Below are 27,855 nucleotides of genomic sequence, written 5' to 3'. Positions count from 1 at the left end.
CATATCCAAGTACTTTTTAAATGTTATGAGGGTTTCTGGCTCTGCCACTTTTCTTTTCAGGCAGAGAGTTCCAGATCCCCATCACCCTCTGGGTGGAAAGATTTCCCTTTGAACCTCCTCTAAACCTCCTCCCTGTTACCTTAAATCTATGCCCCCTTACTTTGGACCCCTCAACCAAGGGGGGATAGGGCCTTCCTACCGACACTATCTAGACCCCTCATAATTTTATACATATCCCCTCAGCCTCCTCTGTTCTAAAGAAAACAAATATAGCCTATCCAATCTTCTTCATAACTAAAATTCTGCAGTCCAGGCAACATCTTCGTAAATCTCTATACCCTCTCTAGTACAATTGCATCTTTCCTATAATGCAGTGACCAGAACTGCGCACAGCACTCTAGCTGGGGCCTAACTAGTTTTTTTTTATACAGTTCCAGCATAGCTTCCCAGCTCTTGCATTCAATGCCTATATAGAGTGAATGCCACAAGATAGCTGGTCTGATTGGGCTCAGACATGAGAAATAGGGTAATGATTCTGTGCTTTCATATACTGGCCTACTCCAGCCCCTGTGTACCTAACAGCCCCTCAAGCCTGCTCCCCCATTCAATTAGATTGTGGCTGATCTATATCTTGACTCCATCTACTTACCTTGGTTCTGTAACTATTAATACCCTTACCTAACAAGATCTATCAATCTCTGTTTTGAAAGTGTCTGTTAACCTAGTCTCTAGTCTGATCTATTCTTTGATTTATTCCCCCCCCCCCCCCCCACAAATATAATTGTTATAGTTTCAGTAAGGACATTAGGTCAATTAGGACACTAAAAGAACATGCTGCAAGCTTGAGTGATAGTAAGATCACTACTCAAAACTCCCAAAATTGAAGTGGTCCATTAAGGGAATACATACTTACACTCGGTGTTAATTCATTCTCCACCATTTTCTGAATTGGTTATCCCAATTTTGATTGGTTGTATTCAGCTGTGACTAACTTTTTCCAGATCTTATTACTCTGAGCCAGATTTCCTGTGGGTGTGTCTTCTAGCAGACCCAAATTGTTGTGAAGAAGCTTTTTGATGCAATGAAGACCATCAGCAAAATTCTGCAGATGAGATTTTACTACTTTAGTATTCCATAGATCCAGAGACCTATTTTAAGCATTTTCCTAGGCCCCCTGGTGGAATAGCATCATAGCTTTATTAAACCAGAGCAGAATTTCAGTAGGTTCAGGGTTCTGTCTCTCCAGTCTCTGCTGGGTTAGCTGATCTCTGCCAATGTGGTAATGCAGGTGCTACAGTTTATCTTCCTATTTATGGGATAGGCAGGGGAATGAAAGAGTCAGGGTTCCTGCTCTTGACCACTATCCAGTCAACCCTGCTGTGGATTGTTTGTGTGGCTGTTTAGTGAGGACAGCATCTGATTCAGATGTGTTGCGCCAGTGTGCCCTTACCTTCAGATGCTCACCATCCCAGCTTATTTATGAAGAGTTGTCAGATGGGTGAAGAACCGGAGACCAGCCGGTGGATATAAAACTGCCCAGCCTGCATGGGAGGCAATGGTAGGAAATGGAAGTCCATTCCTTTTTATTTACACCAATCCCAACTTCCACCCACACACTCACAGTTGTAGCCTCTGTTTAAATGTTGTGCTTCAGGCTACAGTTGAGATGAATGCACATCTTGATATTTTAACTTTTTTTCCAAGAAACTCATTTATATTCTTGTGTGGTTCATGGTGCTAAATATTTATTTAAAGGTGGATTCCGATCATTTTTGTTTGCCCAAGGAGTATTGTATGCTGGTTGTTCAGCTGCAAAAATTGTTCAAATCTTGCTTTAAGCTCCAGGTGGTTTAAAAATCTGTCCTGACTCACTGAAGAGAGCCCAGTGTCGCTCCACGAGCTGCTTTTTTGGGTCTAGACTCCAGCAGTGTTCAGTAAATCAGCGAGCCACATACAGAGCTTCACATAACACATGCCTAAAAATGTTTTGATTTCATTCGTTTGTTATCCCCCACATTTTATTTCAACCCTGAGTTGTATAAAACACTACTAGCTGTGTAAAACGCTAGTTAGGCCACAGCTGGAGTACTGTGTACAGTTCTGGTCGCCACACTATAGGATGGATGTGATTGCACTGGAGAGGCTGCAGAGCACATTCATGATTTTAGATTTAGAGATACAGCACTGAAACAGGCCCTTTGGCCCACCAAGTCTGCCGACCGTCAACCACCCATTTATACTAATCCTACACTAATTCCATATTCCTACCACATCCCCACCTGTCCCTATATTTCCCTACCGCCTACCTATACTAGGGGCAATTTATAATGGCCAATTTACCTATCAACCTGCAAGTCTTTGGCATGTGGGAGGAAACCGGAGCACCCGGAGGAAATCCACGCAGACACAGGGAGAACTTGCAAACTCCACACAGGCAGTACCCAGAATTGAACCTGGGTCGCTGGAGCTGTGAGGCTGCGGTGCTAAGCACTGCGCCACTGTGCCGCCCTGATGCCTGGGCTGGAGCATTTCAGCTATGAAGAGAGACTGGATAGGCAAGGGTTGTTTTCCTTGGAGCAGACAAGGCTGAGGGGAGGAACCCTCACCACATTTAAGAAGTATTTAGATGAGCACTTGAAACACCATAACATACGAGGCTACGGGCCAAGTGCTGGAAAATGGGATTAGAATAGATAGGTGCTTGATGGCTGACATGGACACAATGGGCCGAAGGGACTGTTTCTGTGCTGTATAACTCTGACTCTAATCCAAACATTATAAGTTGAGACAGGAAAAACTGGTAAACCTGTAACAAGGAATAGTCCAGATGTAAAAAGTTTTTGAAAATTTTTTGAGTAACTGTCCAGGTTTTCATGCCGATTTACTGCTAGTTTCTCCCATCCGACTACAGCATCACCCTAGAGAGCAGTTAGTTGCAGACAGCCGCCATCTGGCAAAGGGTAGGAGGAAAGGGGGAGATTGGCCTATAAACCTCTTTTAGGGTGTAAGGATAACACTGTTGTGTAACCTGATGGATCAACAGCTGTGTGTACAATCTATCTCGAGTCTGCAAGGCAAACAGCTGACCTTGCCGGCTATCAACAGTGTGACTGTGCGCACACAGGCTTGTTTGTGCCTGATTACATATCAGAAATGGACACAGCAAAAGGGGTCAAGGGTGAGAATGTGTTGTTTTATGTGGCATTTTAAATTTGTTTCTACCTTTTTGTTCCTGGGAGTGTACAACACCATGGAAGTACAAATGTAGAGGTCGGGAGTAAATTCCATTCTGTGATCCTGTTGAGAATTTGCCAGTTGCAATCGGTGTTTTTTGTGGCATAGCTTTTAAGCTAATTTTCTGTTTGAAATTAATTACCCCTCCCCATTTTCAGTCTAACTCCCATTGCTGAGAGGGTAATCAGCCTGCATCTAAATAATGTGCCCTGACATCTGGGATGGCACTAGATCGCCATATGTGAATCCCTGTTTTTCTACCATTCCCACTCTTGAGCTGGGCAAGGAAGTGATCAACCTCCACGCACTGCCTTCCTACATGGTGTGACTAGGATCAGGACTGCTGGTGCTAGATGGTGGGGGGACTAAAGGGAGTCAAGGGGTATGGGGCCAGGGCGAGAAAGTGGAGTTAATATAGATGATTGCTGTAATCTTATTCCATGGTAGAAGAGATTCAGGGGGTCTTATGGCCTACTCCTGCTCCTATTTATGTTCTATTCTTTTCACTTTCATCTCGTCTGTGCCCTGAAAGCATCTTACATTTTTGGCCAATATTGTCCTCCTTGCTATTGTACAATTCTAGAGGTCATCCTCCACTATTCTCATGGCATTTTGTATGGAAGTCACTAGGCTTTTCAACTGTGGGAGCATCACAGCTGGGTCTGTTCTCATGTGGCAGTCTCATGCATACTCCCTGCCGAGGATGCAGACTGGCAATAAGAAGCAAGAATCCTGGCTGAACTTTGCCCTATAAAAGTGAAGGTGGTATGATCAAAGCACAGCAGAACACAATACTGGTCATTCCTGCTGCCCTGCGCCCAAGAGAGGGATCGGGAGAGATTGCTCCAGCAGACTAGGAGGAGGATGAGACATTGATTGGGACAATACATTTCATTAAGCAATCTCCAAGTGTTATGGTAGAGGGCTTGGGGACTGTTGCTCTGGGTGCAACCTTTTATAATAGCAAGTCCAGCAGCAAAGGGTCCCTCGCACCAAGGCACAAGATGCACTTAAGTTTGAAGGGCAAAATAGGATCTTTATCATGTGTTTTATTGTATGTTGTGGAAAAGTAACTATTTTTATGTAAGGTGCAGTGGGTGGGATGGACAGGAGTGTGGGTGCACTGAGCAGCAGATGAGCTGTTTGCCTATTGCTGGTCTGATAAAGGCAGGGTGTTGCCTTGTCTGCTATCAACAGTTCGACAGCTGGAAGTGATACTCCTGGATGTGCTGACCCTGGAGCTGTGCTTACAGGGTCACTGCAGTTTGTTCCTGTTTGCCTTTTGCACGTATGAGTTGGGTAATCAGTGCAGTGATTGTTCACAGCGAGCACTGGAATGCTGTTTATACAGGAAGTGAGAAGACGCATCATAACTCCCCAGTGATAATCATTTGGTTTGGTCTTGTATGTGGGATAAACATTATTGTTAACTGGCAGGCTGAAGAAAGTTGAAATATAGAATAAAATGGTTATGTCATAGAAGAGGCTGTTCGGCCCATCGTGTCTATGCTGGCTCTTTGCAAGAGCAACTTCTAAAGAGGAGAATATTGTGTTCTTTTTTAGTGCCAGCACCATCAGTTCACCTTCGTTGCTTTCTCACTGCGGCACAGTCACATGGCCACTTGTGATCTTGGAAACCCTCTTTCCCAACCAACTAACTTCGTGGTTATATAAAGTGCCCAAAAATACAATCTCAGATCAGGGGATCCCCAACCAGTAGTATTGGGTAAAGAATTGGGAATTAAATTCAACTATGATCCACTATCCATAAGAACAGAGCATACATTTCCCCAATTTTGTTATACGATAAGTGTCACAAACTAACAATGTTTTTCAAAATCAAACGCCCAGTAAAATGTACCAGATTCCCAAGCACTTAACAAAGGCTTCTATTGTCAGACATACAACTTTTCTATTGCATCCTTATCGAATTAAATATTCCTGTCATTAACTGCATTACTCCGACAGTACAGAAAAAAGGTCAGCTTCAATTACTTACAGAAATTATTTAAACCTCAGCCACGGAAAAAACCACAGGAGCATTATTATTAATTCAAAAAGAAATGCGCAATAACCCAAACAAACCAATCACTTCATTAACGTCATCGGCAAAAGGTTCATCAAAACAAATCATCACATCAGTGTTAAATCAAACATGGAACATGCAGCATCAACATTACCTGCCATCTCGGTGTCATTTCATAAAACACAGAATAAAACCATCACTGGACATTTGGTGATAAAATGTCTTCAGTCCTTGGAAATGTAAAGAACAAGTGTTAGAGCCCAAACCCCCTGAACCCTAAACCCCCCTAAACATACTTTAAGACGGGAAAACAAACCCAAACCCAGACCCGGGTGAGAGCGGCCCAAGTGGTCTGAACCGGTCCGGTCCGGTCTGAACCGGTCCGGTCTGAACCGGTCCGGTCTGAACCGGTCCGGTCCGGTCTTTTAGTTTCGGTGACTGCAGCTTGGATAGCAACGGAGGTGCGTGAACGGGCTGACAGCTGGGAAGTCAATTTCAGCGTAAGTTTAAAAGTGAATTCCCTTTTGTTTTCGGAGGACCAGGGGACTCATGGGTAAGGAAAAAGGTATATATTTGGGTGGTGGCTGTACCCGAGACACTACACGTGTCGTGTCTCCCACCCACCCTCCTCCTCTAACCAAAAAAAAGGACTCTGGTTTGTTGATAAGGTAAGCTTTTTATTTGGGAAGTTCTGTCCGTTGTATTGCTAACCTAACAAGTTTTGACTTTTTGTTTTTTTGGTTTTTCAGTAGATTTGGTGGGAATTTGGAATAGTGGGAATGGAGATTAAGGCAGTTGTATGTTCCTCCTGCAGAATGTGGGAGGTAAGGGTCGCCAAGAGTGTCCCTGCTGACTGCATCTGTGGGAAGTGCACCCAACTCCAGCTCCTCGAGAACCGCGTTAGGGAACTGGAGCTGGAGCTGGATGAACTTCGGATCATTCGGGAGGCGGAGGAGGTTATTGAGAGGAGTTATGGGGAGGTAGTCACACCTCAGGTAAAAGAAGTAGGTTGATGGGTTACCGTCAGGGGAAGGAGAGGGAACCAGCAGGCAGTGCAGGGATCCCCTGTGGCTGTTTCCCTCAACAACAGGTATACCATTTTGGATACTGTTGCGGGGGACGACTTACCAGGGGTAAGCAATGGGGTACAGATATCTGGCACAGAGTCTGTCCCTGTTGCTCAGAAGGGAAGGGGGAAGAGGAGCAGAACATTAGTCATTGGGGCAAAAACAAGAAATGCTGGATTCACTCAGCAGGTCTGGCAGCATCTGTGGAAAGAGAAGCAGAGTTAACGTTTCGGGTCAGTGACCCTTCTTCGGAACTGACAAATATTAGAAAAGTCACAGATTATAAACAAGTGAGGTGGGGGTTGGGCAAGAGATAACAAAGGAGAAGGTGCAGATTGGACCAGGCCACATAGCTGACCAAAAGGTCACGGAGCAAAGGCAAACAATATGTTAATGGTGTTTTGAAAGACAAAGCATTAGTACAGATTAGGTGTGAATATCTTTCTTTTGGGCCTCCTTATCTCGAGAGACAATGGATACGCGCCTGGAGGTGGTCAGTGGTTTGTGAAGCCTATGGAGTGACCTCTCCATGGCGCACGACTGGGCAACTCTCAACCTCCATAAATTTGCCCAGGCATGCGCCATGGAGAGGTCACTCCATAGGCTTCACAAACCACTGACCACCTCCAGGCGCGTATCCATTGTCTCTCATCCCCTCCTCCCACCGGCACCATCCTACACCTGTGTAGGGGCCCCAACAACCCCACTGCCTTGTGGGCGTCTCGGGAGAGACCAAGGCTAAGGGAGTAAACCCTAACAGAAAATCCTGAGCGGTGTGAATATACTGAATATAGAACATCAGCAAGTGCAAACCTGAAGAAAAACAACCTGAAAAAAACAGTGGGTAAGCAAACTGAACAAACTAAGATGAAATGAAATAAATGCAAAAAAAGATTGTAAAAAATGTAAAAAGGAATGCAAAAAAAAGGAAGAAAAAATAACTAAAAATGACTAAAAATGAAAGTAAAGTGAGGGGCTGTCATGCTCTGAAATTATTGAACTCAATGTTCAGTCCGGCAGGCTGTAGTGTGCCTAATCGGTAGATGAGATGCTGTTCCTCGAGCTTGCGTTGATGTTCACTGGAACACTGCAGCAATCCCAGGACAGAGATGAGAGCAGGGGGGAGTGTTGAAATGGCAAGCAACCGGAAGCTCAGGGTCCTGCTTGCTAGTCATTGGGGACTCCATAGTTAGGGGAACAGATAGGAGGTTCTGTGGGAACGAGAGAGACTCACGGTTGGTATGTTGCCTCCCAGGTGCCAGGGTTCATGATGTCTCTGATCGTGTTTTTGGGATCCTTAATGGGGAGGGGGAGCAGCCCCAAGTCGTGGTCCACATAGGTCAGACATACAACTTTTCTATTGCATCCTTATCGAATTAAATATTCCTATCATTAACTGCATTACTCCGACAGTACAGAAAAAAGGTCAGCTTCAATTACTTACAGAAATTATTTAAACCTCAGCCACGGAAAAAACCACAGGAGCATTATTATTAATTCAAAAAGAAATGCGCAATAACCCAAACAAACCAATCACTTCATTAACGTCATCGGCAAAAGGTTCATCAAAACAAATCATCACATCAGTGTTAAATCAAACATGGAACATGCAGCATCAACTTTACCTGCCATCTCGGTGTCATTTCATAAAACACAGAATAAAACCATCACTGGACATTTGGTGATAAAATGTCTTCAGTCCTTGGAAATGTAAAGAACAAGTGTTAGAGCCCAAACCCCCTGAACCCTAAACCCTAAACCCCCCTAAACATACTTTAAGACGGGAAAACAAACCCAAACCCAGACCCGGGTGAGAGCGGCCCAAGTGGTCTGAACCGGTCCGGTCTGAACCGGTCCGGTCTGAACCGGTCCGGTCTGAACCGGTCCGGTCTGAACCGGGCTTTTAGTTTCGGTGACTGCAGCTTGGATAGCAACGGAGGTGCGTGAACGGGCTGACAGCTGGGAAGTCAATTTCAGCGTAAGTTTAAAAGTGAATTCCCTTTTGTTTTCGGAGGACCAGGGGACTCATGGGTAAGGAAAAAGGTATATATTTGGGTGGTGGCTGTACCCGAGACACTACACGTGTCGTGTCTCCCACCCACCCTCCTCCTCTAACCAAAAAAAAGGACTCTGGTTTGTTGATAAGGTAAGCTTTTTATTTGGGAAGTTCTGTCCGTTGTATTGCTAACCTAACAAGTTTTGACTTTTTGTTTTTTTGGTTTTTCAGTAGATTTGGTGGGAATTTGGAATAGTGGGAATGGAGATTAAGGCAGTTGTATGTTCCTCCTGCAGAATGTGGGAGGTAAGGGTCGCCAAGAGTGTCCCTGCTGACTGCATCTGTGGGAAGTGCACCCAACTCCAGCTCCTCGAGAACCGCGTTAGGGAACTGGAGCTGGAGCTGGATGAGCTTCGGATCATTCGGGAGGCGGAGGAGGTTATTGAGAGGAGTTATGGGGAGGTAGTCACACCTCAGGTAAAAGAAGTAGGTAGATGGGTTACCGTCAGGGGAAGGAGAGGGAACCAGCAGGCAGTGCAGGGATCCCCTGTGGCTGTTTCCCTCAACAACAGGTATACCGTTTTGGATACTGTTGCGGGGGACGACTTACCGGGGTAAGCAATGGGGTACAGATATCTGGCACAGAGTCTGTCCCTGTTGCTCAGAGGGAAGGGGGAAGAGGAGCAGAACATTAGTCATTGGGGACTCCATAGTTAGGGGAACAGATAGGAGGTTCTGTGGGAACGAGAGAGACTCACGGTTGGTATGTTGCCTCCCAGGTGCCAGGGTTCGTGATGTCTCTGATCGTGTTTTTGGGATCCTTAATGGGGAGGGGGAGCAGCCCCAAGTCGTGGTCCACATAGGCACCAACGACATAGGTAGGAAGAGAGATGGGGATTTAAGACAGAAATTTAGGGAGCTAGGGTGGAAGCTTAGAGCAAGAACAAACAGAGTTGTTATCTCTGGGTTGTTGCCCGTGCCACGTGATAGCGAAGCGAGGAATAGGGAGAGAGAGGAGTTGAACACGTGGCTGCAGGGATGGTGCAGGAGGGAGGGATTTGGTTTCCTGGATAATTGGGGCCCTTTCTGGGGTAGGTGGGACCTCTACAAACAGGATGGTCTTCACCTGAACCAGAGGGGTACCAATATCCTGGGGGGGGAGGTTTGCTAGTGCTCTTCGGGGGGGTTTAAACTAATTCAGCAGGGGAATGGGAACCCAAATTGTAGTGCCAGTGTACAGGATGTTGAGAGTAGTGAGGTCAGGGATATGGTTACAAGGACGCAAGAGGGCACTGGCAAGCAAGAACCTGGTTTAAAGTGTGTCTATTTCAACGCCAGGAGCATCCGGAATAAGGTGGGTGAGCTTGCAGCATGGGTTGGTACCTGGGATCTCGATGTAGTGGCCATTTCGGAGACATGGGTAGAGCAGGGGCAGGAATGGATGTTGCAGATTCCGGGATTTAGATGTTTCAGTAAGAACAGAGAAGATGGTAAAAGAGTGGGGGGTGTGGCATTGTTAATCAAAGAGAGTATTACAGCGACAGAAAGGACGTTTGAGGACTCGTCTACGGAGGTAGTATGGGCCGAGGTTAGAAACAGGAGAGGTGAGGTCACCCTGTTGGGAGTCTTTTATAGACCTCCGAATAGTTCCAGAGATGTAGAGGAAAGGATAGCGAAGATGATTCTCGACAGGGGTGAGAGTAACAGGGTAGTTGTTATGGGGGACTTTAACTTTCCAAATATCGACTGGAAATACTATAGTTCGAGTACTTTAGATGGGTCAGTTTTTGTCCAGTGTGTGCAGGAGGGTTTTCTGACACAGTATGTAGACAGGCCAACCAGGGGCGATGCCACATTGGATTTGGTACTGGGAAATGAACCCGGCCAGGTGTTAGATTTAGATGTAGGTGAGCACTTTGGTGACAGTGATCACAATTCGGTTAGGTTTACCTTAGCGATGGGCAGGGACAGTTATATACTGCAGGGCAAGAATTAAAACTGGGGGAAAGGAAATTATGATGCGATTAGGCAAGATTTAGGATGCGTAGGATGGGGACGGAAACTGCAGGGGATGGGAACAATCGAAATGTGGAGCTTATTCAAGGAGCAGCTACTGCGTGTCCTTGATAAGTATGTACCTGTGAGGCAGGGTCCGGTCCGATCCGAACCGGTCCGGTCCGGTCCGAACCGGTCCGGTCCGAACCGGTCCGGTCCGAACCGGTCCGGTCCGAACCGGTCCGGTCCGAACCGGTCCGAACCGAACCGGACCGGTCCAGTCCGAACCGGTCCGGTCCGGTCCGAACCGGTCCGGTCCGGTCCGAACCGGTCCGGTCCGGTCTGAACCGGTCCGGTCCGGTCTGAACCGGTCCGGTCCGGTCTGAACCGGTCCGGTCCGGTCTGAACCGGTCCGGTCCGGTCTGAACCGGTCCGGTCTGAACCGGTCCGGTCCGGTCTGAACCGGTCCGGTCTGAACCGGTCCGGTCCGGTCTGAACCGGTCCGGTCCGGTCTGAACCGGTCCGGTCCGGTCTGAACCGGTCCGGTCCGGTCTGAACCGGTCCGGTCTGAACCGGTCCGGTCTGAACCGGTCCGGTCTGAACCGGTCCGGTCCGGTCTGAACCGGTCCGGTCCGGTCTGAACCGGTCCGGTCCGGTCTGAACCGGTCCGGTCCGGTCCGGTCTGAACCGGTCCGGTCCGGTCTGAACCGGTCCGGTCCGGTCCGGTCTGAACCGGTCCGGTCCGGTCCGGTCTGAACCGGTCCGGTCCGGTCCGGTCTGAACCGGTCCGGTCCGGTCCGGTCTGAACCGGTCCGGTCCGGTCTGAACCGGTCCGGTCCGGTCCGGTCTGAACCGGTCCGGTCCGGTCCGGTCTGAACCGGTCCGGTCCGGTCCGGTCTGAACCGGTCCGGTCCGGTCCGGTCTGAACCGGTCCGGTCCGGTCCGGTCTGAACCGGTCCGGTCCGGTCCGGTCTGAACCGGTCCGGTCCGGTCCGGTCTGAACCGGTCCGGTCCGGTCCGGTCTGAACCGGTCCGGTCCGGTCCGGTCTGAACCGGTCCGGTCCGGTCCGGTCTGAACCGGTCCGGTCCGGTCCGGTCTGAACCGGTCCGGTCCGGTCCGGTCTGAACCGGTCCGGTCCGGTCCGGTCTGAACCGGTCCGGTCCGGTCCGGTCTGAACCGGTCCGGTCCGGTCTGAACCGGTCCGGTCCGGTCCGGTCTGAACCGGTCCGGTCCGGTCCGGTCTGAACCGGTCCGGTCCGGTCTGAACCGGTCCGGTCCGGTCTGAACCGGTCCGGTCCGGTCTGAACCGGTCCGGTCCGGTCTGAACCGGTCCGGTCCGGTCTGAACCGGTCCGGTCCGGTCTGAACCGGTCCGGTCCGGTCTGAACCGGTCCGGTCCGGTCTGAACCGGTCCGGTCCGGTCTGAACCGGTCCGGTCCGGTCTGAACCGGTCCGGTCCGGTCTGAACCGGTCCGGTCCGGTCTGAACCGGTCCGGTCTGAACCGGTCCGGTCTGAACCGGTCCGGTCTGAACCGGTCCGGTCTGAACCGGTCCGGTCTGAACCGGTCCGGTCTGAACCGGTCCGGTCTGAACTGAACCGGTCCGGTCCGGTCCGAGCCGGTCCGAGCCGGTCCGGTCCGAGCCGGTCCGGTCCGAGCCGGTCCGGTCCGAGCCGGTCCGGTCCGAGCCGGTCCGAGCCGGTCCGGTCCGGTCCGAGCCGGTCCGGTCCGAGCCGGGCCGGTCCGAGCCGGTCCGGTCCGGTCCGAGCCGGTCCGAGCCGGTCCGAGCCGGTCCGGTCCGGTCCGGTCCGGTCCGAGCCGGTCCGGTCCGGTCCGGTCCGAGCCGGTCCGGTCCGGTCCGGTCCGGTCCGAGCCGGTCCGGTCCGGTCCGGTCCGGTCTGAGCCGGTCCGGTCCGGTCCGGTCTGAGCCGGTCCGAGCCGGTCCGGTCCGGTCCGGTCTGAGCCGGTCCGGTCCGGTCTGAACCGGTCCGGGAACAGGCCTTTACCAAATATAACCTGGAGATTTGTTTTTATTCACTTTCATTACTTTTATATTTTGGTTCATCTCAAAAATCAAAAAAATCTGGTGGGGCCACCCATTTACAAGGTAGCGCACTGTCCCAACCCGTATTCAATTAAAATGACAAACGGAGAGTAACTCTGGGATACACCCTAAAATTGCACAAATGGATCCCTGAAGTCCAGGAGGGCACAAAGCACATTTTCTAGTTGTGTCCAAGGATGCAGCACTACTGGTAAGAGACAATTCAGCAGGAAATGGGACTGAATCTGGGACAGTGCTTTTAACTGCAGCTCACTATGTGACTGAGGTCATGACTGGGCTTCCCCCGTCCCAGTCCAAGGAAACCATTGTACTCCCCAAGGATATCGGAAGAAGATTTGAAATTTAGTCTCAGTTGATGGCCCACTGCCTGTGACAGGCCAGATCTCCCCCACACAGATGTGACTCATCGAGCCTTTGGTCCATGCTGCACCTGACCCAAATAAGATCATTCCCAAATTTCCTGTGGCATGTCCAAAATCCTGCAAGACCAGTTATACAAACTAACACCAGTCTAGCTCTTCACATTCTGATCCACAGAACCAAGCTATACAGTAAGGTTCGCTCCATTCAAGAATGTGCCATGGAAGTTATTACCCTGTGTACTTTGGATATAATATCACGGTGTTTCCAGCCTAGAAACCATTAACTGGTGATCCAATTGTTGGATGTTGTAAGCAGGTGTTTGGTGCCAGTGTGTTGCAGGTTGATAATCCAGACAGGATACAGGCCTTTAACTTTGAAGTTAGTGTAACTGCATTGGTTTCATGTCAGGTGTGCAGAGTTGGATGTGATAGTGTCCTGTGAAGGAGCTGCTTGTATTTAGACTGTGTGTGGCTATTCTGTAATGCTGGCGGTTGAGTGTCTGGAAATGTAGAGGTGCTTGCTAGACAGTCAGTCTGCCGGAGGGGAGGCAAGGTAGCTGGAGCTGGAATGTCATCGCCACATGGCATTTGCATTGGAGGCTTCTGCTAACTCTGTGTAGGTTCTGATAGCCGCTTGACCTTTGCCTGGGTTATACTGTGCGGTTCTATTATCTCTACAGCATAACCTCACTATTTCAGTTTAAGGCTACAATAGATACTGCACTTCAAAAGCAGTCCTTTGTGTGAAGTCCTGTAATATTTGGATGCGAGTTGGCCCTATAAATATCAGAAAAAGCAACAAAGGAAATATAAAATGTTTCAATTTCTATTTCATATCCTTGGCATGTCTTTGAATTGTTCCGGAATGGTTGTTATCTTGTACGTGACGGCAGTGGATATGTTTTGGTTGGTGTATGTGCTTTGGTGCACTTCTAAGATCTGCTCTCGTTCAATGAGAGCCTGAATATTGCGCAGAATTTAAACGGTAACCTGGCTGATCAGGCACAAGGCCTTGTACATACTATCATTCTCTGGTCCTGTTTGTTTTGTCACTTTGGTTATTGAACAATTTTTGGTGGTGAGTTAGGGCTCACAATTCCCATTTAGTTTGCTGCAGGTCCTTGGTGGGCAGCCTCCCACTGGATGGGTTAGTGACTCTGAGCTGGTCGAGTGCCTCCTTGAACAATGAGAGCAGCACAGTCTCAGCCTCAGAACAAATTGGGTGCCATTGCTACTAACTTGGGAATCAATTTGTGATCCCAACCAAAACATTTTTTTTCACAAGTTGTCTTTTAAACTGGCTCCTCCTGTTCAGTCTTTTTGCCTTTGGGGTCTGGTTTGAATTCACTGCAAGTTAAGGGTATTTAAAAAAAAAAACACTTTTTTTCCTCTGTCCCAGCTGAACAGGTGAATTGAGTGCGGAGCATTCTCAGCTCAGTTCATGCTGAATGTGGCTCCTCAACACTATCCTTTATTGACTCTCATGTTGCTGAAGTATGAGCCATGTTGGAAGGTTGGTTTGAGAATCAGAAATGTCAGGCAGGCATGTTGGGGCTGCTCCCTATCCTATTTGATTAAACCTGGATTGCTGCTTTGAATAATATTCAGTAAGTTTATAATTATTTGGTGAAGATCGAGTTCTCCCGGGTTCATTTATGCTAATCTTACTACAAACCATTTTTAATGTTCGTTAAGTCAGCTCAGTCCAAAGATGAAACATGGGATTGCCCTGATCTATTTGACTTGGTACTGGACTATTTAAAGAAGTGTGAAGAAATGGTGGGAAATTGGCATTTAAAAAAAAAAGCAGACAAAAAAAAAATGGCGGAACCAGCTTAATGGGCTGAACACCCTACTCCTGTTCCAATGCATCCACCATGTGATACATTTATTCACTGAGCTTGAAAGGACTTTGTAGAATCCCTTGCCATTCCTTTATTTTGTTCTCTGAAAGCATGGACAGGAAAAGGACAGCCGGTGTATCGAACCTGTTTTCTAAGAAATGGAAATATTAATTCTTAGATAAACTGGAGCGTTCCAATAGGACATGGTGCCATTTAAGATTGGAGTTTGATCAGATTGTGCTAAACATTATCCTGTAGTCTGCATAAACTCGGGTTTTTAGACTCCATCCTTTACAGTTGGTGCTCAGAGGATACACAATTAATATTGACCTGTTTGACTGGAATTCTGTTAAAGAATGATATATCAGGCAGCAATGCTACTCAGCAGCAGGAAGCCACATCCAGTGTAACTTTTTTTTTCTTTACCCCAGCTGGACTTCGTGGGGCAGCACGGGGAGGATTTGCTGGCTTTGTGCTGACTGGACTCTACGCTCTCTACAACAACTGGGACCATATAAAGGGTGTGTCGGTGCGGCATTCCCTCTGAGGCTGCAATGCAGGAAAAACAATTGGGACGTTTGAATAGGCATGCTGTACAGTGAATGAGACCTGAACCCAGAGACGTATCTGAATTTTAAAAAAGATTATTAAATACCACTTTATCCCTAAATTTGGTAATGATTTGAAGGTCACTCGCAAATGAGTGGATAACATTGCAGTGCTGCTGATCCCTGTCTTATTGCAACATTGGACCCACGTGAGCAGAATCAGCAGAGATTGCAGGTGCCATTAGTTTACAGGTCTGAGATAGTCAGCAATTCCAAATCTGATGGTTCAATGCAGAGCGATTGCTGGAGCAGATGGTAACTAATTAGCCACACCCTCCATTGGCAGAAACTGAATGTTGTAACAACATTGAGGAGCGATGCAGTCAGATTTTGGATTGAAATCAACAAAGCCATGTGGGTTAAAGATCCATCCCAGCTAATGGTTTTCAATGGCTAATTTTGTTCTCAATTCTCTAATAATGTAAGGCTGAGCTCAGTAATAGAGATGTTAGTATACCATGGTCTTTCCTTATCTATTGTATATTAAATTTTGACAGGCAATATCTCAGCCTCTGAGATGGATTATAGAGAGTGTTCTCCCCTCCCTGCCCCACACATGATCACACCCAGAGAAGTCTCCCTGACCTGTTGATCTATGTACAAAACACTGAATTGGACTTGTTGCTCGCTCATTGTTCTGTTGATCTCTAGTGCTGAAAAAGAAAAACATGTTTTCCTTTAACTGATCTGGCAAAGGAGCTGATCAGATGGGCTGAATGGTTTTCCCTCATTCCCTGTATCCTGTAGCACTTGCTGAGAATGAAATGGCTAACCTCATGATTTGTGCAATAAAACCCAGCACACTTTTTTTTTTTTTCCCCTACCCACCCTGGGGTTGTGACTGTAGATGGAATGTTTTATGCCATGGTCAGTGTTTATAATTGTGTTCTGGGGATTGGCAGGGATGGGGAGCTGCCAGACCCAACCTGCTTGTTTAATTTGCGACTCACACTTCACCATGATCATCAAATTCTTTCCAATAAAGGTGGGAAATCTCTCATTGTCACCTGTTTTATTGATGTATTTCCCTATATAATAATAGAGCTGTTTATTAATACTGAAAGTTAATTATGTGCACATGGACTTGCATTGAAGAAAAACTGCGACCTGAGGCTTGAGAGCTGAGAATAAAGATGTTGAGATTGTGGGCACTGGGCAGATTATTGGGGTAATGCAGAGGAAGCCCCCATCTGACCTTGAGCTATGCAAGAGAATATTGCAGGAGTGCCAGGAAAAGGCACAGCAGCCGTGGATATAGAAAGAATATGTTGACTGGTGCTCTGAATGCCACCTGAGTTATTCAGTAGAAACGTCCAGACCTTTTAACTATGTCCTGTTTATATGAAGTTTTGTCTTTTCAAGTTATTCTGTTAGAGGAATCTGGTCACAAACTGTATGGACAAGCACAGCACAGAATAAAGAAATGCTATTTATTGTGTAATAAACTGAGTTTTGAGTTTTTTTGAACAGATTGTTACACATTTGAAGCTTCATAAAGCAGGATATGCTTTAAGATGGATTAACCTGCTGTTAAACATGAATGTAATTCTTCGAACCCCATAGACATCTCAAGTCACATGTCTATGGGGTTCTAAGAATTACATTCATGTTTAGCAGCAGGTCAAACCATCTTAAAGCATATCATGCTTTATTGGGGACAGTGACTGTTATATGACACACATGACAGCTGTTCTTTCAGCAGGATTCCACAAACAGCAATGAGATGAGTAATTTTATCTTTTTGTTGATTGGGAAGGAATTTTGATCAGGATACAGGGAAAACACCCTGCTCCCCCTCAATATTTTAATGATGTTTAATATTCACTTGCCTTCAGTCTCGACCCTAAGCTGTGGAATTCTCTCCCTGAACCCCCAGGCCTCAACCACTGTACTTTTTAAGATAATGATTCTAACCTACATCTTTGACAAAGCTTTTGGGCACCTCGTCTGATATCTCCTTGGTGTCAAATATTAGTACTCCTGTGAAATGCCTTGGGACGTTCTACTGTGTTAACAATGCAGTATAAATAAATGTTGTTAAACAGGCAGATATGACTTCCAGTAATGCAGCTTTCCCTTAGTAGGAAATGTAGGAATGCTAGTTTAGATTGTGTTAGTGTGGGGATCAACCTTGTAACCTCCTGATCAAGAGGTGGGAGTGGTACCAGCTCTGCCAAGCCTCTGTAACTGATACCTGGTGATCTGTACTGGTTATTGTAAATTTGCTGCTGGGGAAATACCTCCCTGAACCAGTGCTATGCAAACAGCAGCTTCAGCAAGGGTGAGAAGGAAAATATTTTTTGCTGTCGGTCACAAGAGGTGTTGCTTCAGTAAACTTGCTGCATTGTAGTGAAGGACAAGAGTGTAAACGTCAGAAACCTCACTGCAGATTTGAGACCATCACAGAAAACACAAAATAGGAGCAGGAGTAGGCCATTCGGTCCTTCGAGCCTGCTCCGCCATTCACTATGATCATGGCTGATCATCCAACTCAGTAACCTGTTCCTGCTTTCGCCCCATACCCTTTGATCCCTTTAGACCCAAGAGCTACATCTAACTCCTCCTTGAAAACATACAATGTTTTGGCCTCAACTGCTTTCTGTGGTAGCGAATTCCACAGGCTCACCACTCTCTGGGTGAAGAAATTTCTTCACATCTCAGTCCTGAAGGGTTTACCCCGTATCCTTAGACTATGACCCCTGGTTCTGGACTCCCTCACCATCGGGAACATCCTGCATCTACCCTGTCAAAATTTTATAGGTTTCTATTTGATTTCCCCCCCCCCCCCGACTCTTCTGAACTCTAGCAAATATAATCCTAACCGACTCAATCTCTCCTCATACGTCAGTACCGTCGACCCAGGAATCAGTCTGGTAAACCTTCGTTGCACTCCCTCTATAGCAAGAACATCCTTCCTCAGATAAGGAGACCAAAACTGCACACAATATTCCAGGTGTGGCCTCAACAAGGCCCTGTATAATTACAGCAAGACATCCCTGCACCTGTACTCGAATCCTCTCGCTCTGAAGGCCAATGCCTTCAGAGGAAAAGAATTTGAGTAAAGGAAAAATGGTGAAAGTTTCCTTTGCTCTTTGTTTCATTTATTTGTATCTACTTTCTCATTAAGTTTTCCTATGAACCTAAAGATTATGTAATTGATGCAAAAAACAAAACCTATATGATGCACAACAATTCCAACAGCTAAGAAACTGCACGCCCTGAAAGCAGCCAGGACAGCCATGCAAAGGACAGAAAGATACTGCACAAACAGTGGATCAACATGTGTGAAGTATTCCAAACTGCATGTAATAAAGGAAATCTACGAGCTATGCATGAAGGGAGCAAGAGAGCACTTAGCCCTGCCATCACCAAAGTTGCTCCCCTGAAGTCAGCATATGGTGAAGTACTCATCAACAAGTAAACACATATCCTGCTGGGCTGAACGCTACTGTGAGCTGTGCTTCTGTGAGTCGGGCATCTCCCAGTCTGCACTTGATGTTCACCTGCAACTTACTGTCTTGAATGAGTTAGATAAAGAACCCTCATCACTGGAGCTCGAGAAGGCCATGGGCTGGCAAGCACGGAATCCAAGCCAAACTGCTCAAGCATGAAAGTCCCATCCGTTGCCATGCCTTTATGACCTTCTCTGCTGAAATGTAGGCTGTGTTCCACAGGAAATGTGTGATGCCAAATTCTTCACACTATGCAAAAACAAATGTGACAGAGGGGACTGCAATAACTACAGTGGCACCTCACTCCTTCATGCCATGGGGAAGGCCTTTGCTAGGGTCATGTGTCATATAAGTATCAAGAAAATCATGAGACAAGGTGTTGCATTTCTGCCCCGATCACAATAAATAACACCCCACTGGAAGTGGTTAGTAAATTCTGCTACCTTAGGTCTACGGCAACATACCATCTGTCATTCGATGCAGAGCTCGATACATGCATAGGGAAAGCAGCTGCCACCTTTGGCTGGCTCACGAAACACGATTGGCATAACACCAAGCTGATGGTTTATAAGGCCTGTATTCTCAACACCTTGCTGTGTGGCTGTGAAATATGGGCACCTTCTAGCTACCAGGAAAGGAAGCTCAATATTTTCTTCCGCTGTCTGCGGTGCATTATGGGTATATCTTGGGAGGACAAAATCACAAATGTGGCAATCATCACAAAGGCAGAGTTCCCAGGTGTGTTGGCACAAATCAAACAGACGGCTTTGGTGGATCAGGCAGGTCCGCAGGATAGAAGTCGGCAGCATGCTCAAGGATCTTCTGTATGGTGAGGTAGCCGGGGCCACCCGACCAATGGGGTGCCCAAAGCTCCACTTCAAGGATATTTGCAAGCGTGACATGAAGGCCCTAAATGCTATCGCACCCGTGAGTCACTAGCTGGCAAAAGAGGGAAATGGCGACACATCCTGTCGACTAGTGTGCACTACCATGACGACCAGTGGCTACAGCAGCTTGGCAACAGGTGCCAATGTTAAAAACTCACAGCATCACTTGGCAGCTTCACGTGTAGCACTTGTGGCAGATCCTGCCTCTCAAGGATTGGCCTTCAGAGCCATATGAACATACGAATTAGGAGCACCTACAACAGTAGGTGTTGCCTCCTTGAGTTAAGAGCATCCTCCCAGTGCCATATCCCAAGTGGGTATTCTTCATGTACTTCTCCTAGTAAGTTATCAGCCCATCTTTTTTCACTTCATTTTCTAAATCCATGCTTGGTGAGCAAACTGCTTTGCTTTCAACATTCCTAAAACCTGGTGTGCTGAGGACCACTGAGGCAATGCTCTGATTTACACATCCCAGCCCTGCTCAGTGAGAACCAACGGCCTCTGTTCAGCACCTCCCCAGTTGGTTCAGCTCAAGAATGAAGTGCAGTAGGAATATCAAACCTACCTCCACTCTTCACCATGAATGACCACATGTTCACTCTCCCACAGCAACTTTTATAAGTGCCTTTAACGTAGTCAAATCCCAAGCTGCTTCACAGGAACGTAATCAGACAGAAATTGACATTGAGCTAAAGGAGACATTAGGGCAGGTGACCAAAAGCTTATCAAAGAGTTAGGTTTGAATATGTAGCTTAAAGGCGAGGAAAGAGGTAGAGAGGTCCAAGGAGTAAATTCCTAAGCTTAGGGCCTAGATCACTGCAGGCAGTCATCAATGGTGGGGCCAAGTGGGGTTTTAGATTTAGAGATACAGCACTGAAACAGGCCCTTCAGCCCACCGAGTCTGTGCCGACCAATAACCACCCATTTATACTAATCCTACACTAATCCCATATTCCTACCACATCCTCACCTATCTTTATATTCCCCTACCACCTACCTATACTAGGGGCAATTTATAATGGCCAATTTACCCATTAACCTGCAAGTCTTTTTGGCTGTGGGAGGAAACCGGAGCACCCGGAGGAAACCCACGCAGATACAGGGAGAACTTGCAAACTCCACACAGGCAGTACCCAGAATTGAACCCGGGTTGCTGGAGCTGTGAGGCCGTGGTGCTAACCACTGCGCCGCTCCGTTTGGGAGGTGGGGAACAGGAAACGTAACAAACCAGAATTGGAAGAGAGCTTTATGGTTGGAGGAGGTTTAGAGAGATTGGGAGCAGTAAGGCCATTGAGGCAGTGGTGGGCCAGGAGCCAATGTGGGTCAGCAGTAAGTACAAGGGTGATGAGTGAATGGGACTTAATGCAGGTTAGGATATGGACAGCAGAGGCTTGGATGAATTTAAGTTTATGGAGGTTGCAAGTTGGGATTTTGTTGAAGCTCTGTATCTCTCCTTTCATTGAAGATCTTTATCCTTCTCCTTTAGTTGCTTAGGGACTTAATTTCCCCAATTTTAATCACTCCACCATTGACAGCTGTGTCTTCCAACTGCCTCAGGCCATTAAAAACTGGTATTCTCTCCTTAAAAAGCACTTCTTTGACCAAGCTTTTGGTCACCTGAACTAGTATCTCACAACAGGCCTGTGTGGTTATTTTCTGTTCTTTGGTAAACTGTATTATATAATGGGTATCCAACACAATCACTGACAAGCAGGTCATCATCACTGGATAAATAGTAACAGCGACCTTTATACAAGACATACAAGAGCACGAGAAACTTGGATCTGCATGTGGACGAACCTTTTTATCAAGCATTAGGGAAAATCACTAGACTGCAGTTGATGGCAGCAAAAATGGAATAGTTATAACTCAAACTGAACTTAAAATTTAAGAGAACAGCAGTGAGCACAATGAAATTGGACAGAGATTTAGAATTAATGTAGGAGTTAATTAGCAATCTCTGGAAGTTGTTCCATGTGATTTAACAGTATGCTTGCTTGATCAGTACTCCTCCTTAGTTCCCTGCCTCAGCCCACAGGGTCTTCTAACAAACAGATAGGATCCAATCAAAGAGTGAACTTTTTGAGCCTGGATTCTGTGAATCAGCCCAAAGGGGTAGTTCTATCGGCAGAAAGTCATGAATGCCACAAACCAGGAGGGAACAGAAAGCAGCTTACAATGTTGGGGTTGGGAGGAAGAGGTCTAGAGCAGCATGGGGGCCAGATGCAGCTGGAAGACACCAGATTGACACTGAGCTCACAAAATGTGGTGCAAACCTTACACTGATCTAATATATGGTGTATCCTGGTGTCAGGGGTAGTTAGTTTTTAAAGAGGGTCTAAGTACCCATTCATATTTCAGGGCCAAAGGACATACCCTTGGCCAGAATGCCAATGTTGGGCCTGGCGGTGTCATGGCAGTAAGATGTATTGCTAGGTAACAATGTAAGTATCAACAAGTCCCTGGAGCAAAGAAGGCTGAGAGGGGACATGATAGAGGTATATAAAATTATGAGGCATAGATAGGGTAGATAGCCAGAGTCTGTTTCCCATGATAGGGGTGACTAAAACTAGAGGACATAGATTTGAGGTGAGAGGGAAGAGGTTTAAAGGGGATCAAAGGGGTAATTTTTCCACATAAAGAATAGCGGGTACCTGGAATGAGCTGCCTGAGGAGGTGGTGGAGGCAGGAACAGTAGCGACATTTAAGAGGCATCTGGACAGGTACAGGGCCTGTTTCTATGCTGTACGACTCCATGACTCTAAGTCAGTAACTTATGCAAGCTGGAGGTGGAACAGCCAAATCATTACATGACCAGTGTCACCAACTGCCGCTACAGACAGCATTGGGCAGCTGCCCAGGCAACCCATCAACTCAATGGAATTATTGGGAACTTCCATACACTAAGCCTACAGAAGGTGATATAGAAGTAGTTGGATGCCATATCTTGCAGCTCAGCCTGAATCTCTAAGAAAACAGGCTGGCAAAGTAATAAGACAGGATTTATTTTAACATGCAGTGAAGTGTCAGTTTGGACAGTGGATGTAATTAAAGTTATTGCAGACTCAACACATGCCTGAAACTATATATCTGGAAAGTTAGGGAGTGCAAATTAAGTTAGGGGGTATAATCTGAATTGTCACATTGCAGGTTGGTGGAGGGGAAGGGTTTAAAAAGTGGGCATTGGAACAGATACTTTGGAATTTGAAGGCTTGGCTCGCCAAGTACATAGAGCTGGGAACTGTAACTGGTTTGAATTCTCCAGCTAAAACTTAAGGTTTTGTTTTATATGCACAGTTATGTTATATGCTTATGAACCCTATCATTTTGAGTAGTGACTTATAAGCACCGCCAGGTGCATTGTGAAGGCAAGAGGCATAACTAGGTTGCCACTGGAGGGGTCAAGATTGGAGAGCAAGACAATTTTACCTGCGAGCAACACTGCCTGATCGGTCACTGTAAATATAGGGCATACTTATGTACTTCATCTTCAATGTGCTGCATTGTAGAAAACTTGCTTGTATATCTTACGCAGACACCATCCAGTACAACAAGAAAAACAGATACTTAGTTGTGCTGCAATTTATTGAGATGATTACATATTTTAAGACCATTAAAAACAAATATCTATAAATAAGGATGACAGAGGAAGCAATGCCCTGGTAGATTTTTATTAAAAGAGAAAGAAGAAATGTAATTTAGTTCACTGTAGCTCCCATTTGTTTTGCAATCAAAGTAAAAGCAGTGATGGCTACATTAATAAAACAGATTATAGTAAATAGCTAATATGGGTGTCCTGTTGGACCAAAAGGACTAGCTTAACCCTCTAAAGTCACACCAAACTCCAAAGAGCTGGCAGTGGGTCATTGATCAGACATTGTAAAAAAAGTCAAGTCCTCAAACACAATTTGATCAATAACAAAGATCAGATATGGGAAGGGAGAAAAGGGAAGGTGTTCACCTCTATACTGCAATTGGCAAAAATCATAGATATCAGTCAATCATGATGACTGTATAAAATGTCATATGCTCAGGGCATACACTCACTGGAGTGTAAGAAGCTGTGCCAGGTGGCAGTACGGTGACTTCCATCACCAGCGGGTCACTGTCCGGCTTATCTGCCCTTCAGCTACAGGATAATTGACAGATCCAGCCATAGCATTTTCAATCTCATAATTCAAGAGTCCTGATCCAACCATTCATCAGGACTGAACAGCACCAAGAGGAGACTTGAAAGAGGTCACACACACAGCTGGTGTTATCACATGCAGCACAAAGACCCAACATGTAGTCAGACCAATGCCATCTTCCATATTCAGTGAAAGTGACAGGAGACACCAATACAGCTACCGGCAGGTTTCCAACATTGACTTCACGTTGCAAGACTCTTCCTCCTCCCTCCCATGGTTTATTACATGTTTAGAATCAAAACAATGATAACAAGCATCTTCCAATCAAAAAAAAGTCTATTAAAATAAGAGTGCTGGAATTGCTGGATTCAATTTTACCAGAATTTTTACATTCCAATTACTGTTTGAAATGACCCACATCTCAAATCACCACCCTCTGGCTCAAGAATCCTCAGTAGGTGCAACTGATGCACTTTCAAATGGATCATCCCATTTGTGTCAATATAGTTATCTGATTAAGACTAATCAGAACTTTGCTAAGAATTAAACAGAAAGGTTAGCGATGAAACAAGCGAGATGGGTTGGAGGAAGGGGAGTTCTGGATTAGGTTAACCACCCCGCACACACTTCTCTTCACACACACTATTAAAACTTTGCTGGTACGTGGTCACCATGGACTGAACTGCTTTGCAGCAGCTTCTTTCAATTTTTGTTTATAAGGAAATCAAATCCTAGAGCACTTGAATTGAAATTTCAACGTATCAAAACGAGAGAGATCCAGAATTAAAATATGTTCCAAATGTTATCAGCACACTCAGCACAAGAAAAACAGGTGAACTGTTACATGGGAATGTAACCTCCAGGGGCTGGGAATGCTTCCAGCTACAATATAAATGTACCAAGATTCAGAACAATGAACAGCGAACTCATTTGCTCTGGAGAATGGGATTATATTGCAGCAGTTTGCAGGATTCAATCACTGGATTGAATTATCCCATATGATAGTATATGCCAATCTAGCCATGAGCCTCGAAGGGACAGCTGGCATTTCACTGAGCCACCTCAACATGGATTTGAACATGTACACTACCATTTACTATATCTGTTCATATGCCCAGTACCCTTACAAGGCAATTTGAGGCACAACATATATTGTTCCAGATACTACACAATTGCAAAGTCTGCAAAAGGCATCTAGGAGCAGATTAATGCACTAATTTCATCTGCTTGCTTTCTGGACTCCTTGTTCTAACACTGTAACTAGCATCACTGCTAATCAAGTCAGCTAGAGAGCCCTGAATATGGGTTAACTAACAGGTTAGATAATATAACCTAATTGCACCCCCCCCGGGAGGGTCTTCACAGTGGGATAAGTTACACATCACCCAAGGTGAAAATGGTCACTTTTTTTTTTTAAGCGGGAGGAGGATTACATAGATTGTGTTGACTCTACCCAGTTTCACAGGACAACTCACACACACCAGAAAGGATTTGAACACAGTAGTTTTCAAGGCAGAAGCAAGAAATTGATTCAGCAGAATCTCAGAGGGGATGAGTGTGCGTCTGATGTAGTTCCAGAATAATGGCAAGTCAGCCAATTCATCTTTAACGTTGGTGGTTCAAAGCTGCAAAATAAAAAAAAACAGGTACAATTTTTTTTAAAAAAGGTAAAAGATCATTCATCAGATGCATGGTCTGTGGAGGCTATAGTATATCAGGAAAAACACTCAGCACCCTTATTTCATAAGAACGGCTCTAAATCCCAGTGGAAAGTTTTTCCACTGTTACCTTCGCATCAGTTAATTGCTCAATAATACATTTACGATATTTACTTGGAACAAAGTCTCGCTGTTACAGCACCTGACATACTAAATAGGTTGAGGAAGACAACTGCAACCAGAGGCTGAAGGGAAAGTTGTTGGGCTGCTGTATACACAATGTTTACCTAAACACAATGTGGAGCAGGAATAGTAGCCTCAACACCAGTGTAGAGAATGGGAGAAACCATTGCTCAGTGTGGAACAGAATTAAGAACTCAGGATTAAAGGCCTGTTGCCGACCTGAACATTTGTCACGTGTAGAAAGAAAAATGCTGCCAATCAGATTAACTGATAAATCTGATGTGGAGAGACAGGATGGGGTGGAGAATTGTGCAGATGGCGCAGAACACAATACGCAACTTCATTTAAAAAGGAAGATGAACATTTATTGATGATCCCTTATTTCAGATGAGAAGTAAAAGATGTGTGTGATTTCGTCATGGGTTGCACAAAGATATTTAAATTAGATTGCAGCTCCTCCCCTAGTGTCCTTCACCTCCCCCTTCAGACATCTGGCAGACAACTTGCTACCCAAGTCTCCGTAATTCTTGAACTGGCCGTTAGAAAGCGTGAGTGAATAACGCCATGGATCCTCCCTCCATTCCGTGTGAAAGCAACCTCGTGTTAGCCGAGATTACACGAATCAGTCACAATACTTGGTCTGTGCCGTGACACACTGGTGTATCTTGCCACAAGAATATCCTAAAATTAGGTATAAAGTACAAAAATGTATAAACTGTTAAAGTCCCAATTCCTACCTTCTGCTTCAATACCAGGAACACTAGTGCACAGACTTCCAACGCAACATTACAAATAGCTAAAAGCCCTCATATACCCTTCTTCTCGAGCTTATATTATAGAGAAATATAGTATGCATTACCAACCAAATGAGGATCTTGTCCAGTCGCTTTTCCTGATCAACAGATTCCACTGACCTTTGGGATATAGGCTCCCCGTGGGCCTTGTTCAATCTACATTAAAGGACATATCATTAGAGAAGGATTTAATCTATTACTTCAGCATTCAGTCAGGGTACAAGGAACACAAGTAGGCCAGTCAGCCCTCGAACTTAACCGCCATTTAATTAGATCATGGTTGGTCCATGTCTTAACTCCATTTACCCATTCTGGCTCTATAGCTCTTCATACCCATGCCAAACAAAAATCTGAAAACCAAATAATGATTTGTTTTTAAAACTGCTCAGTGGGGACATTTCCTCTCAGACATGCCAGAAATTCCCCATGTGCCTTTATTTGGTTATACAAAACCATGCTCTGCACTGACATTACATGCAGTCTGCGCACAAACTCCTCAGCTGCTGAAAGTCCCAGACTCTACGGGTTGACCAGTTCCAATCTCAGTGCAACAAAAAACAAAAACCTACATTACGTCCATAATCCCGGGCAAGTGGGGGAAAAACAAAAATCTCCATGCATGCAGTTTACATACCACCTAATTTCCCCTTCCCTAATCTGATCACATCCAATTACTGACCCTGCGAGGACCTTTGTATAGCCACTTCTCTGGGTCAAAAGGCTCCTTAAAATGAGCAAACAGATTGCCAAACGATTTGGATTGCTCCTACATGAGAAAAGAAAAGAATTTATGGATCAGAAATTTGACAGCAATCAGAAATACACTTAATAGAAAACTACTTTAAACTACACCAGATCCAATCACGATGAGAACACACGGCCCTTTCAGTGCAGTGAATGCACGGTCAAAGAGATATGTGTCACAGAAAACGGAACATTCTCACTTTTTCACCCAATACAAGCAAGCACTCACAGCTCTTGATCAGATTCAGGGTAAAGTTTCATTTACCCTAAACAGAAACCCATCCCACAAAGTTCTCTCATATTGCTAACAACCAAGTGGCTTTTCTTCTACATGAGGTCAGATAGCAAGCATATAGGGGAAGAGAGGGACAGTGTCACAACCAAACTGAACTCTATACTGTCACTGGATAGCAATCAGGATTGGGGTATAGCTCAACCTTTTCTAGCACCAAGACTAATTTCTGCTGGTTCAGCTGAGCTCAAATCAACTCCGTATAGTTAAGTCTCAAAATCAGGTGAAGCGTTAAACATTTAAGTGAGATCAAAATATGTAACAAATCCATTACCCTCACCAGCTAGATCTCAGTCTCTCCAAGTATCATAATTTACTGGTCAAATAGAGATGGGAGGGAGCAGAATGAAACAGGAGCATCAGCCTGGGATGGTTTCAAATCTAAGTGATAAACTGCTCAGGTATTTTCTCACTGTTACCAGCACTAAATTCTTGGTCATGCTATTGTCTTACGCAGTGAAACAATCACCCTCAAATTTAATGTATCTATACCAGGGCATAAATTGATTAAAAAAAAAA

The 27,855-nt window shown here is 45.7% G+C and overlaps 2 protein-coding genes across 10 annotated transcripts in view; one reads left to right on the top strand and one right to left on the bottom strand.

The window, feature by feature from the left end:
• LOC137355521 (mitochondrial import inner membrane translocase subunit Tim23-like) overlaps positions 1-16,641 on the top strand; it is a 51,450-nt gene extending 34,809 nt beyond the window's left edge. The window contains exon 7 of the mRNA XM_068020764.1: positions 15,020-16,641. Within this exon, the coding sequence (XP_067876865.1) occupies positions 15,020-15,135 (116 nt within the window). The 3' untranslated portion in view covers positions 15,136-16,641. The remainder of the gene's footprint in view (positions 1-15,019) is intronic.
• A 6,461-nt stretch (positions 16,642-23,102) lies between these two features.
• ncoa4 (nuclear receptor coactivator 4) overlaps positions 23,103-27,855 on the bottom strand; it is a 35,844-nt gene continuing 31,091 nt past the window's right edge. For 8 of the 9 annotated variants that reach the window (XM_068020755.1, XM_068020761.1, XM_068020763.1 and 5 more), the window contains 3 exons: positions 26,980-27,066; positions 26,370-26,456; positions 23,103-25,290 (listed from right to left, as the gene is read on the bottom strand). In XM_068020755.1, the coding sequence (XP_067876856.1) occupies positions 26,403-26,456; positions 26,980-27,066 (141 nt within the window). In that variant the 3' untranslated portion in view covers positions 23,103-25,290; positions 26,370-26,402. Of the gene's footprint in view, positions 25,291-26,365; positions 26,457-26,979; positions 27,067-27,855 lie in introns of all 9 variants that reach the window. The other variant, XM_068020756.1, reaches the window with a different exon arrangement.

The sequence above is a fragment of the Heterodontus francisci genome, chromosome 42 (assembly GCF_036365525.1).
Source record: "Heterodontus francisci isolate sHetFra1 chromosome 42, sHetFra1.hap1, whole genome shotgun sequence".
Classification (NCBI taxonomy): Eukaryota; Metazoa; Chordata; class Chondrichthyes; order Heterodontiformes; family Heterodontidae; genus Heterodontus; species Heterodontus francisci.
The sequence above is the reverse complement of the archived record's forward strand: the minus strand, read 5'-3'. Positions and strand labels throughout refer to the sequence as shown.